This window comes from Fulmarus glacialis, unplaced genomic scaffold (assembly GCF_000690835.1).
Source record: "Fulmarus glacialis isolate BGI_N327 unplaced genomic scaffold, ASM69083v1 scaffold34405, whole genome shotgun sequence".
In the NCBI taxonomy this organism is placed as follows: domain Eukaryota; kingdom Metazoa; phylum Chordata; class Aves; order Procellariiformes; family Procellariidae; genus Fulmarus; species Fulmarus glacialis.
In genome coordinates, this window is record NW_009215521.1 from 2,200 (window position 1) to 14,524 (window position 12,325).

The window sequence follows — 12,325 nt, forward strand, 5'->3', positions numbered from 1 at the left end:
AGTGGTTCCCAGGGTGACTGTACCCATGGGATTGTGCTCTTCCAGCAGCAGCATCCCTTCCGTTTGTCCGCAAGCACAGACAAACCTGTAACCAAAGCTTTGTCATCTGCCTCTGCCTATGGCATTGAAATAAAATTTCTTTCTTCAAGCACCAAATGCATCTGTATTATGTGTCCTGCTGTCTCCAGGGAGGATGCCATATGCACCCAGCCCATGGCTGGGGGGGGTTAAATGCACATTGAACTGGAGAAGCAATGGGAAAGGGAAGGTGGCATGGGGGGACCCTGCTCTCTGCAGAGCGGGGAGCCAGGACAACGCTGGGTTCCAGCTGAGCAGCGCAGGCTGCCTGGGCTCCCTGTCCTGAAGCACATCAGACCTCGGCATACTCCCGCTGCCTTCCCGAGGCTCAGCGAGTTCCCTGCACACGGTGGTTGGCCCCAGCACCTTTCACCTCGGCAGACGGTGGGGTGCTTAGCACCCCATCGCGCTGGGGAGGTTCCTGGGTAGAGGCAGCCGGTGGCTGCACAAGAGCGTCCTCAGCCCTGGTTCTCCTGGCCCCTCTTTGCACCAGCTCCAGGACACGCCAGGAGTGAAGCACAGCCAGGGGCTGCTTCCCCAGGTGGCTGCCAGGACCCAGCTCAGGAGCTGGGGGTGCAGCATCCTAGGTGTGTCTACAATGCGTTTGCAAAGCAATCAGCACTTACCTTGCAAGCCCCGGCACAGCAAAGAATGAGGCCGAGGAGCTCCAGAGAGCCGGTGTTAACTCTGCACAACAAAGTTGGATGTTTTTGTTAACATGGGGTAATAGCCCCGCAGGTCACAGCACATTTACAAGCCACCGTGGGCTCCTGGGGGGCAGATACATGAGTGGAAAATAACTCCTGTATCTGCCAGTGACTGGGCACTGAGTGGGAAACCCTCAGGCTCAAGAGGCTTTGACATTTCCAACATCAGCTGAAACCAGAAGCCTGTCCCGTGTAAAACTGAGTCGTGAAAGGAAGCACGGGGCTATTGCGTGATTATTTGCATTCAATGACATAGATGATCACTCTCTGGTTCCACAATTTTGCCATTAGGAAGCAGCCCTTGTCCCCCAGGGCCAGACATTATTCACTGTTCTGCCAGGGCAGCCGGGTGTCACTTGGGCATCGCTCCCCTTGCGGGGCCGGGCACCGCGAGCTGCCTCCCCCGTAGGTTTTTGGGGAATATGGCTGGGAAAGATGGGAATTCAGAGTCCACAGGTCTGTCTGCATGGGGACTGTGCAAGTGCACGGGGCAAAAACCAGCCTCGGCTGATGCTTTGCAAAGCCAGCTGGGGAACGAGGATGCAATTTCAGATTGTTGACAGTCCCTGATGAGTAGAGCAGGAAAACAAAAAAAGCAATAAAGTGAGTCAGGGATACCAGAATAAACTCATGCAACAGCTCTTGATACTGCCCCCGGGACACGCAAGAAGCATCCTCAAACAGGAATGGTTACCCTTTTGTTTTTCTGTTCCTACCCTCTTCCTGGAATCTATTGTCTTATTTTCACATCTTTTTATAGTCTCTCCATTCTTCTAGTACCTGTTCTGCTAACGCAAGATGGGTGGCACAGAGGTAACTATTGCAAAACGCTTGCTAGTTAATGCTCCAACCAGTAAAGAGCCTGACCTCAGATTTTCTTCTTGTTTTATGCACAGTTTCCTTCACAAAGTTTCGGGAGCAAGAGGAAAGATCTGGTACAAGTGAAGTGAAAATAGAAAGTAATGGAAAATACTGTGGAAAACAATTTATTAAAAGGCAGATGCTATCTTCATCTTTGCTAGTGTTCAACCAGTTAGTATTGTAGAAAACAAAGATGACATTAAGACCAATCAAGGGACAAAGTTATCCACATCTCTCTGAAACAGCCCCTCTTTCTTCTACATCGGCATGACAGCACGCAAAATTTTCAGCACGTTGCAAAACCTGCAAAGTTTTGGCGAGTTCTGCCAGGACAGACTTGCCCTTTACGCTCAGGTTGAAGTGTGACAGTACAGCCAGTTTTTTTTCCCCATTCTTTGCCCCGCACACGAGCAGCTCAGCCCTGTTGGAAGCGATGGTGGGGTGGAGGGACAGCATTTCCAAAGCCCGGTGGGTGCAACCAGGAACTATGTGCAGAGGTATGAGACCGGGAGGGGTTCAGAAGTTCCCACCTTGCAATTTCCAGGTACGGGAAATGCTAACTCAAGCTGTTGCTTGCAGCAGGTGTGTCACCATCTCTGATGAAAGAGGACCTCAGATGTATATAAAAGGGCTCTTGGATCACTGCAACAGACCCATCCTCTGCAAACCCTTCTTGGAGACAAGGGTAAGTAACACTGCAATGGTTCTTGCAGGAAATAAGATGAGGGAAAAGCTATTTTGAATATCACTTCAGGCCATGCCTGCTTTATTCCAAGGTGATGTTTTCTACTCAGGCCAGGGTAGGAAGCTGGTTTTGGCTACAAGATGACAAGTATAAATTAATGGCATTTCTGTGCCATCTTTAGTGGAGGTGTAATTGTTTTTGCTGGCAAGGAGAGAGCCCTTCCGGGGTGTCACTTGCATCGTGGCACCCATCGGGTCTCTGTGTTCAGTGTCTGCGGTGGAAAGGGTTTGCAACCCGAAGAGGAGAGGGAGATTCACAAAGAAAGGAGGTGGTCAGGCAGAGGCTGCAACGGAGCTCGTACCTGAACTGTGCTCCCTGCCTTAAAGTCCTCCTTGCCGTCAGTGGCAGAGCACAGATACGCGACTACAGCCCAATGGCTTTGTCTGATTTGCCTGACAGGTGCCTCCAGGTCAGGAAGAACAAGCCGCTTCTCGGGCGAAGCTAAAATTAAAGGCTGTTGAGCGATGCTGTAAACCAGAGATATTCCTAAAACCACTTATTACCCGCTCAGCACCGAGGAGCTGCCGACTGCCCCCGGGCACGCTGGGCGCTGCTGGTCCGCTCAGCCCCGAGGAGACAGGGCTCCTGGTGCAGATCTGCTGCTATGCTGGGGAGGTGCAGCGCAACCCCCTTTGGGGTGCCTGGGGTGGGGGCCAAGAACATGGCGTAGGGTGCCTATTTTTGATGTATCTCATGGCTTTGAGGTTTCTCCACACAGTTTCTGCAGGTACCTCAAGAGCTCAGCCATGTCTACATGCGCCCACACCGCAAACACCCTTCCTGAGACTCGGCGGTTCCCTGGAAACTGCACACTGGAGATGGCCCTGAAAACCATTGTGGATGTCTACCACCGTTACAGCATCCGGGAGGGGGAGCTTGACCTCCTCAACTTCAAAGACTTCAAGACACTGCTGACTGAGCAGGCACCGACCTTCCTGCAAGCTTGTGTGAGTGCCACAGGAGCCGTGTTGGGCTCCCTGGAGGGATGCTCTCCTGGGAGGGTTGCGGGGGGGATGAGGCTGAGGTTGCCTCCAGGGATGTTCCTGGGGGAATGGGCTGCAGTCCATTCAGAGAGAGTTTCTGTGATCGGACCCAGCTTGTCCATGCGCTGTGGGACCATCCACACTCATCCCTCCTGCCACTGCAGGGGTACGGAGCAGCCAAAGGGGCTTGGGACAAGAGCCTATCCATCTGGGGTTTTAACTAGGGGCTAACTACAAGGTAGGAGAGGGTCACAATGATCCTGCAGCTTCCGAACACTTCCCAGGGCACGCAAGAATAAAGCTGGCTCGGTTTCCACCAGTGGGTGTGCAGGCCAGGGAGGGGGCATGCTAACACATGTCCTGTCCCCCAATTTCAGGGCAGGAACCGTCATGACTACCTGGGCAAGCTCTTCGAAGAGACAGACTTAAATAAGGACAAAGAGCTGACTTTCGAGGAGTTCACCATCGTCTTGGCCAAGGTGACCGATGATGCCCATCGCATCAGCCACGGGGATGACCGCTGTACACCAGACAAGGATTGAGTCTCAATGCACGACCCATGAAAAACTCAGAGGGGGTTGCTTATAGGAATTGGGCTCTGGCTGCCTTCTGTCTGCTTGGATCACTCATGCTTGTAAGACAATAAAGCATCACTTGAAGTTCATTGAGTCCTTCCTATCTCAGCACTCCCTTTTGCATCCATCTCATAGATGGGGAGGGTGGGCACCGGCTGCAGTGAACGCATGGTCCTGCTGGAGCTGTGGGATAAAGGCTTGCCTAAATGAGGCACCCCAAAAACCCATAAAGGAAGAGGCTTATGATCGAGGGGTGGTGGGTGGGTGAGAGCTGTATTGCTCAGTGTCTGGTCCAAGCTGAGAGGGCTGGACTGATGAGCTAGGAGGGTATTAATGGCCAGAAGACCAGCGCAAGACACTGCCTGAGCTCTGCAAGGCTTTTAACCATTTTTTTAACATAGCAGTCATATTAGAGGTTTTTCTCCTGGCAGAAGAAATTTTCTGCCTAGACTGGGAAGAGCAGAGCCAGCTTGGGGAAGCACCTCCTGTTTTGCCCATCCTCATCCAGCTTTTTCCCCTTGGCCATGCCAAGTGCGTCCTCTGGATGCAGAATCACCCGTGAGCAGGAAAAATGCATTAATACCCATGACAACAGCAGTTCACAACAGAACACAGCCTTTACCACAAGAAGCAGCCAGGGTGCTCTTAGGAAAAAAAAAATCCACAGAAGTTATTATCTGTATATATAGAACTTCTAGTCCGTGGGAAATTCTGAGATTTAAAATTTTCTCCCTAAATCCCAAAGAAAGCTCAAATTTCAGAGTTTTCCCACACAGACAAGTCATCCGGAGTGCTCCCTCCCAACCTGCTGAGCCACTTGCTACCCAGCCAAGATGGAACGCCCGGATAGTTTCCATCTTGGAGTTTTCCACCAGTAAAATATTCTGACCAAAACCCTGACAGTGTCCAGCAGGGCACAAGGATCTTGTCCCTGCCAGAGCCATCTGGGAAATGTCTTGCAGCACCAGCAAACCATTTCTGGGTACTAAATACACTGTAATCTAGCTCTTTTCCTCACCGAATGCTCCGGTACCACCACTCCACAGGGCTGAGCAGACAGCTGCCCCAGCACAAGCGAGAGCAACACTTTGCATGTTGCAGCACAGGCAGGAAGGGCAAGTGCAATGGCCAGATCCAGCCCTGCAACCTGCCAGAGCTCCAGGAGGGCTTGGAGAGGGTCCAGCACCCTGCAGCAGTTGTGCCGTGCCTGTGCGGGCAGCAGAGCTGGCTCTCAGCTCCCTTTGGGCTGGACCAAAGTAGTGCCTGCCAAGCAGCTGAGTTTGTAGCTGTTTGGTATGGCTGAGACATACGTGAATGCTTTTTGGCTCGATCTAAAGGACTGGGAAATCCTTTCCCCTGCGGCTCCAGGATGGGAAAACCTCTAGGCTGCCCCAGCTCCCGGGGTGGCTGCTCATGCTAGGTCGCAGCGGGAGCATCGCTGACCTGATGATGCTCAAGGTGCTCAGGAGCCAGGGCTCAGAGCGCATCCCCTGGCTTCCCCAAGCTAAAACCACATCTAGCGACCAGAACATACGTCCTATCCTGATTCTCGGCTAAAACCTTCTGTGAAACACAGCAAACCACACAGTGCCGTGCCCTCTTCCCGCATCAGCCAGCCGCTTGCCTGTAAATGTATATTTTGAAAGATGTTGCAATGTTTTGCAATGATTGTCAAGCATGGGGTGCCCTGCCAGGGCTCAGGTCCTCAGGGCACAACCAACCCCAGGCACCTCGAACCAGATCTTTCACTTGCCATGGCTATCGGGCTGCTTGCGCGCTGCCTGACGCCTGCTTCCCACTCCTCCTCTGCCGCAGCTCCAGCAAGCGGGTGCTTACTCAACCCCAGTGGCCTTGGGGCTAGGATTGGAGCTTGCTGCTGCCGCTTTGGCATGGCTTACGGGCATGGCTGGACAGGGAGGCTCCCCCTGCAAGGAGACCTGCAGAGCCAGGCAAAAAGTTGTGTTAGCACACGTTCCTGCGACCCTAAGAGATACCCAGGCTCCCTGGTCACCTTAGTGACTGCACTGGCCTTTAAAAACCTGGGGTCTCATCCCTGCTGCCTGGTGGGCACATCTGAGGGTCTAGCCACCATCCCTCTTTGGAAATCCCTGGCCCATCTCATACCCTGTAATCCATCCTTGCCCTTCCCTATCTCCAGCGTGATAAAAAGACCAAAAGTACAGTTTCCTCAAATTGCTACAAAATTCTGCAACTGAGCGGATGGTCCCCGACACCCTGTTGTGAAACGCCCTGGCCCTTCCCCAGCAGTTTCGTGCATCAAAGCACCCCGGTTGTGAAACGCAGTGCACCTCCGCCGGTGAGGGCTGGGGTCCGGGTGGCCACTGTGGGTGGACCAGGGCTGCATCCCCGAGCAGCTCCCTGCGTGATGCTGCCCCGTGTCAGCTCATCTGGAGCTCCTGGAGCTTGCCCCGGGCCTGTCCATGGGGCCTCCACTTTGTGTCTGAGATTAACATCGTGTTTGGCAGGTTAAACAAACCCCCAAACAAGTCAGCTGAATCAGCAGGCAGAGGATTTTAATGAAGAAGCACTGGAAAATCTCGTTTTGCTCCTGATCTTAGCTGCTCTGAGCCAAAGCGCCTGCGCTGGGTCTCTGCAACGCTGAGAAACAACAACAAAAAAAAGAAGCCACAAAGTGAGGACACAGTCCTACAAAGTAAAAATACACCTTTCAGCCACACCTGGTCTGCACAGCTCAGCGCATACCTCGGGTGGGGAGAAACCACCCTTAGCACAGGCCCTTGCTGACCTGAGGAGATGAAATGAAGTTCCTGGAGCCCCACCAGATCGGGAACCCGCCCTGTGTTATTTCTTTCATAAAGAGCTGCTTGCTGCAGGCAGGGGATGGTCCCCCAGCGCTGAGGCACTGCCCTCAGCACCAGCTCTGTCCCTATCCCGTGCCATCCAGGCAACCGTGACCATGCTGTGGGTGCTGGGCTGCGTGGAGCGGTGGGACAGTGGGCTGCTTTTGGGTGCAGAAGGTCTGCAAGGATGGGGATGCTACGGGGCCAAGCCGTGCAGGCTCATTGGAGAAGTGCAGGCATGATGTGGGTCCCCTTTGCCTTGTGGCGTGAAAAGACACCCCTACCGAGGAGAGTAAAACAGGTGAAACGGAAGAAGCCAAAGGGAATGGACTTCTGTCGAGAGTTGATGGAGAATTGCAGCCCCAACAGCCAGGTGGAGGGGGTGAAGGGGACATGGCCATGTCCTGGCCACCTCCCTGCCACCCAGCCAGAGTATGTGACACACCAACCTTGCGGAAAAAGCCACAGAGACCCCTTTTAAGGAACTACCCTGGAGCCTTAAGCAATGCACAAGTATGTCATGAAGATGGACTGGAATTGGATGAAACAGAGACATTTCACAACCGGTGGAGTGGCGCAGGCGGATGGCCAGGCTATAAGAGACACCGCGCTTGGGACCAGCTCCGCTCCAGCCTGGGTGGATCTCGCTACTTCATCAAGATGAGCAAGGCAAGTCCAATGGTGACTCGGGCATTTAAGGTTTCTGTGCTCTTTTCCAGGCGCTGGTTGGACCATCGGAGGTGCAAGGACCCTCGGGGAGCCTCTCCTTGCCGTGTGAGCTGCCATCGATTGCTGGCAGAGGATAATGATCTCCACTCAGGCTCATCCAAGCACGGCCCACAAGGAGAGATGTCTCCTCCAGGAAGAGGCTCCCCACAGCACAGTCCGACCACCAAAGGGGCTCCTGGACATCAGATCTCATACTCTGTGTCTCTACAGAGGTTTTTGCAGTGCCACCAGCTGTTTTGGGAGCCTTGCTCCAACACCGCTTGACTTACAGAAGGCACATTTCGGGGGGGAAACCAGCTCTCAGCTATTATCTGTACTTGTACATCCCAGAGCAGAAGCAGGCAAAGGCTGCAAGCCCCTTCAAGTCTCCTTTGGCTTGTAGATAAGAGCAAACTCAAAACAAACAGCTCAAATTTATCCCCAAAAAAGAATGACTGAACAAAGCCAGGCTGCGTCTCCATCTGGTGCGAAGCAGGTGGCTATACCGGAGCCTCGCTGGTTTACATCAGATTTCCCCATCTATTGCGGCTCTTGACATTATTCAGTGTAACCCTTTCTCTTCCAGACCCCCCAGACCCAGGAACAGCTCTCCGAGCTGGAGAAGGCCATGGATGTCATCATTGATGTCTTCCACCAGTACTCGAGACAGGAGGGACACAAAGACACCCTGACCAAGCACGAGCTGAAGCTCCTGATTGAGAAGCAGCTTGCAAACTACCTGAGGGTGAGTGGAGTTTCTCATGGCCCACGTAAGGAGGGAGCCGGGCTGGACCCCATTGCCTGAATACCCCCAGGGACTGGATTCACTCCCTTCCCACTCTACTCTCCTGCCCCAACACCTTCTGCCCAGACCCTCGCTGTCCAACTGCCACTTTCCAAACGTGCTCCGTAAAGACAGATGAAGGAAACCCACCCAGGTCTGGGTCAACTGCAGCCAGATATTTACCCTCATCACCTTATCTGCAAAAATCAGGATCACATTGCCCGAGAGTTCCTCTGCCATCTAGGAGCAACGATGTCAGAAATATCTGCCAAAAAGCCCATTTTTTGTATCTCACTTTGCTAAAGTAGAAGGCAAAGTGGTTTTGATCCAACACGCTAAAGGAGAGGTTTGTGGCTGCCATAACACTGCTGCCTTCATCGGTCTCCACCTTGCGCGGTGTCCTTGCAGTGGTGCTAGCCTGTTGCTCTCCGATTGCTTCATCGCCACGGGTGAATCATTGCTGTACCCAAAGCAATGGGTGACGATGGCACGAGGATGGAGCCACACTGGACTATGGGGACCTGGCACCTGTGAGGGTCCCCGCAAGGCTGGGGGGGGGGGGCTTGAGCTGTGAATGATGGGACTTTGCCCTCACCCTGTCCCTTCCTTTGCAGCACGTGAAAAACAAGGCCACCATTGACGAAATCATGAAGGACCTCGATGTCAACAAGGATGAGCAGATCAGCTTCTGCGAGATGATGTTGCTGATCACCCGTGTGACCATTGCCACCCACGAACACCTCCACGAAGTCGAGGACCAGCAGCAGCAGCAGCAACAGCAGCACAAACACCAGCACCAACACCACCACTGAGGCGGGCTGTGGTCCCTGGCCAAAGGCACCCATGCAGTGCTTGCAGCCCCCGGCTTTCTCCCCTCCATCCCTCTCTGCCCACCTCCCTCCTTTCCTTCCTTCAAGTTTGACGGTTTGGCTGCCAAATAAAGATTTGCCCTGAGGCTGTCAAAGCTCTTCTCTGTGTCTGCGTGGGTTTTCCTCGAAGCAAGTCCTGCACGTTGCTGTCTCCCAGCGTGGCTTTAAACCAGGCAAATCCACCTTGGAGACAGGCTGCAGGTTCTCAGGGGTGAGGTGGACACCTGGGGAGAGGTTCATTGCAGCGGGTGCTCACAATACTCCTGACATTATAATGTGCTCCATAGTTCAGGGAAGGCAGTATAATTTGACAAGTCTTTGCATTTCCAACTAGAAAAAAAGCCCGTTTTGGCCTGAAAACACTCCGTATGGATGGAGCTGTGGTGCTAGGCAAGAGCTGGAAGGAAGGAAGAGGATGGATGAGCACTCTTTTCTGCAGGAGCACCCTTTTTACAGCACTTTTGCTCTGCAGTGCCCTGGAATGGAGTTGGAAGGGAGCTGGGGGGTCGATGCATTTAGTTTTAGTGCTATAGCCAGCAGCAAGGTCCAACTGCCGGGTTTTGTGTGGACAAGAACTGAGAACAACCCCAACTCCTCACTCAGAGCATCCTGACTTTACACCGAGGAGGTGTCCACTATTAATAGCTGCTTTCCAGAGTGGGTGGCTGGAAATGCCTACGATGCTGCTGAGCAGCCTCCCACCATGCATGCTTAGAGCCTGGCTACTGATTTGCAAATGCCTTTTTACAGGAGAAAAAGGAACAGTTGTGATTTCCTAAGGGTGAGTCAAAGCCCTGAAATCACCCTGCTCTGTGAAGGAACCTGCCACAAGCTTCCCCAAACGAGCAGCACTGAAGCAAGCCCTCTGGTTAACACAAGGCTGCCGCAAGTTTGCTTCACCACTGCTGGCCAGGTTGCTTCAGCTTCCTTCGGAGTCAATTTTGACATCTCAAAGGTCAAACACCTTCTTACAAGGGAAAATCTGCTGCAGGGACCCGAGTCCGCTCAGCTCTGCCTGAGCCTGGACAGGGTGGCAGGTCCCTTCTGGAGTCAGATCCTGCACCCAACATTCAATCCTGCACCCCAATATGGGTCATACACCCAATCCTACAGCACTTTAGGGTCTCTGGAGCAGGTAAGAGCCCCACACCCAAGGGAGAAAGTTCATTGCCACCACCCTGCCAGGGCAGAAGCACATCACCTCCAAGAACCGAGCTGTCCCCAGGGCTGGCCCATAAGGGGATGCCCAGCTTTTGGGACAAGGGTGGTTCGGGTCCCATGTGCAGCAGATCAGCTTTTCAGGAGCTCAGCACCCTGCCGGTGGGTGGTCAGCACTTCTCTGCAGCAGAGGGGTCTCCCTGTGCAAGGGCCAAGCCCACAAATCTGGGTGCTGGGGGCACCTACAAACCATCCTGGGACCTGCCCCCAGGATCCAGGCAGGAACCAGCCTCGAAGCTTGCAGTGCTGGTGCAACAGGATATTTGCCAACACAGCAGGACTTCACGCTCCCCTGAAACCTGGGGTGCAGGACTCCTGTTGTGTCACCCGCCAGGGCTGTCGGACCATCACACTAGAGGTGGTGAAGAACGAGCCACTGCACACCCTGAGTGCAGCAGGACCAGGACACCGACGCAGGGCTGAGAGCAAGCAGAGGTGATTACCGGGTCCTCCCTTAATAGTAGAGCGGTCCCCAAATCCATACGCACGCTTTCACCCCAAAAGAGCTCACAGCTCCCAAACGGAGGAGGCACCAAAGCAATGCAAAGAAGAAGGTGTTGGATACACCCCAACCACACCGCACCCCGTGCTGCAGAGGGATGCTCGCTCAGGCTGATGGGCAAGGTGCTCTGCTGCCCATGGCCACGCTCCCTCTTTGGGGATGGCACCTGGGTTCCTCCAGCCTTGCTGCCCCAAGAGCAGTTCTCCAGGAGCACGAAACAGGAGGTGTGCAGCCCCCGGCCCCACCTGCCTTCACCCCCAAGTTCTAAGGCAGGATTTGACCTTTGCAAGCTGAGGACCAGGCAGTCTGTGACAGGTTCCTGCTGCCACCTGGTGGCATACGCCACCGAGGTTGCTGGGGCGGCCACCAGCCCCGGAGCAGCCTGGGGAACCCCACAGTCCTGCCCTGCTCCCCGGGGTTGCACCCTGGCCCATTGGTCACAGCCAGAGCCCTGTCCTGTGACTCCCCCCCATATTTATCACATCCCCTATTTCTACACCGCCAGTGCTGTTTGCAATAAGTAGGATTATTCTGATTTGTGTGCCAGAAACAAAAACTTAATTTTTAGGCTAAGCTGGCAGCATCAGGACGTACATCAATTTGCAAACACCCCAAACTCATAGCCCCCCTGCTCAAGCCACCACACAGTTTTGCTGGAAAGGGCTCCTCTCTTTCTCAACCCTACCACATCAGCTCTTCTTACCTGTGTCCTGTGGGGAGCAGGAGGGGGGAGAAGCACCACAGTTCCTCCAGGGTACAGCTGAAAGGAGCAGGCAAATGATGGATGCAGATAAATGCTAAATCCTCCTCTCTTTTCCCTGCTTGAGGGGGGTTGTACCCCACATCCTTCTCCCTGAGCTTTGCCCCGATGCCATCAGCTTGCATTCACACCCTGCTGAGGGTCCCAGCCTAAGGACTATGTCTCCCCTAATTGAACCCATCAAAACAGCCTTGGGGTGGCCCTGCCAGCTCCTCACACTGCTGACCCCCTCCCAAAGCTCCCAGGCTGAAGAAAAGGGGCTGAAGCCTCCAGGGCTGGGTTTTATGAATGACCCTGCAACGAGGGGATGTGATCCAGCTGGGGCTGAGCTGTGCCTCCCAGCTGGGACCCAGCCCAGCCCCAGCATCCCCATCCTGCCTGGTCCCCCCACGGACCCCCTCCACCCACCGTTGACCTCCTCCACCTGCTGCAGACCCCCTTCACCCCCCCCCAGACCCCTCGACGTGGGGTCAGCTGGCACAGGTAGGGTTGCGCAATGCCCAGTGCTGTGGCAACTGGGGACTTTGAAGCACTGTGCGCGTCGCATTCGTTATCGGTCTAGACACGCCGATAGGGATGAGCCACAGTGGGGTAAAACTGGTCGGTCCTGGGGTGCCGGTGAGGCCCGTGGCCAGGAGCCGACCCGCTGTCACGGGGCAAACCTGCGCCCAGAGCCCAGCAAAGCCAGCCTGACGCTGCTGTGGATGGGGACG

At 54.3% G+C, this 12,325-nt stretch overlaps 1 protein-coding gene across 1 annotated transcript; it reads left to right on the plus strand.

Moving 5' to 3' along the window:
• The first annotated feature begins 7,164 nt into the window (after nucleotides 1-7,164).
• LOC104077666 (protein MRP-126-like) lies at nucleotides 7,165-9,075 on the plus strand. Its single transcript, XM_009578970.1, has 3 exons — nucleotides 7,165-7,203; nucleotides 8,066-8,224; nucleotides 8,878-9,075. Exons 1-3 carry the CDS (start codon nucleotides 7,165-7,167, stop codon nucleotides 9,073-9,075), a joined length of 396 nt encoding a protein of 131 aa, XP_009577265.1.
• Nucleotides 9,076-12,325: the final 3,250 nt, after the last annotated feature.

Bases quoted from the DNA above. Each gene is read 5' to 3' on its own strand.
- LOC104077666 (XM_009578970.1), top strand. From the start codon at position 7,165: ATGGCCATGTCCTGGCCACCTCCCTGCCACCCAGCCAGA. The intron at 7,204-8,065 runs GTATGTGACACA...TTTCTCTTCCAG, and splicing joins CTCCCTGCCACCCAGCCAGA to ACCCCCCAGACCCAGGAACA. The intron at 8,225-8,877 runs GTGAGTGGAGTT...CTTCCTTTGCAG, and splicing joins AGCTTGCAAACTACCTGAGG to CACGTGAAAAACAAGGCCAC.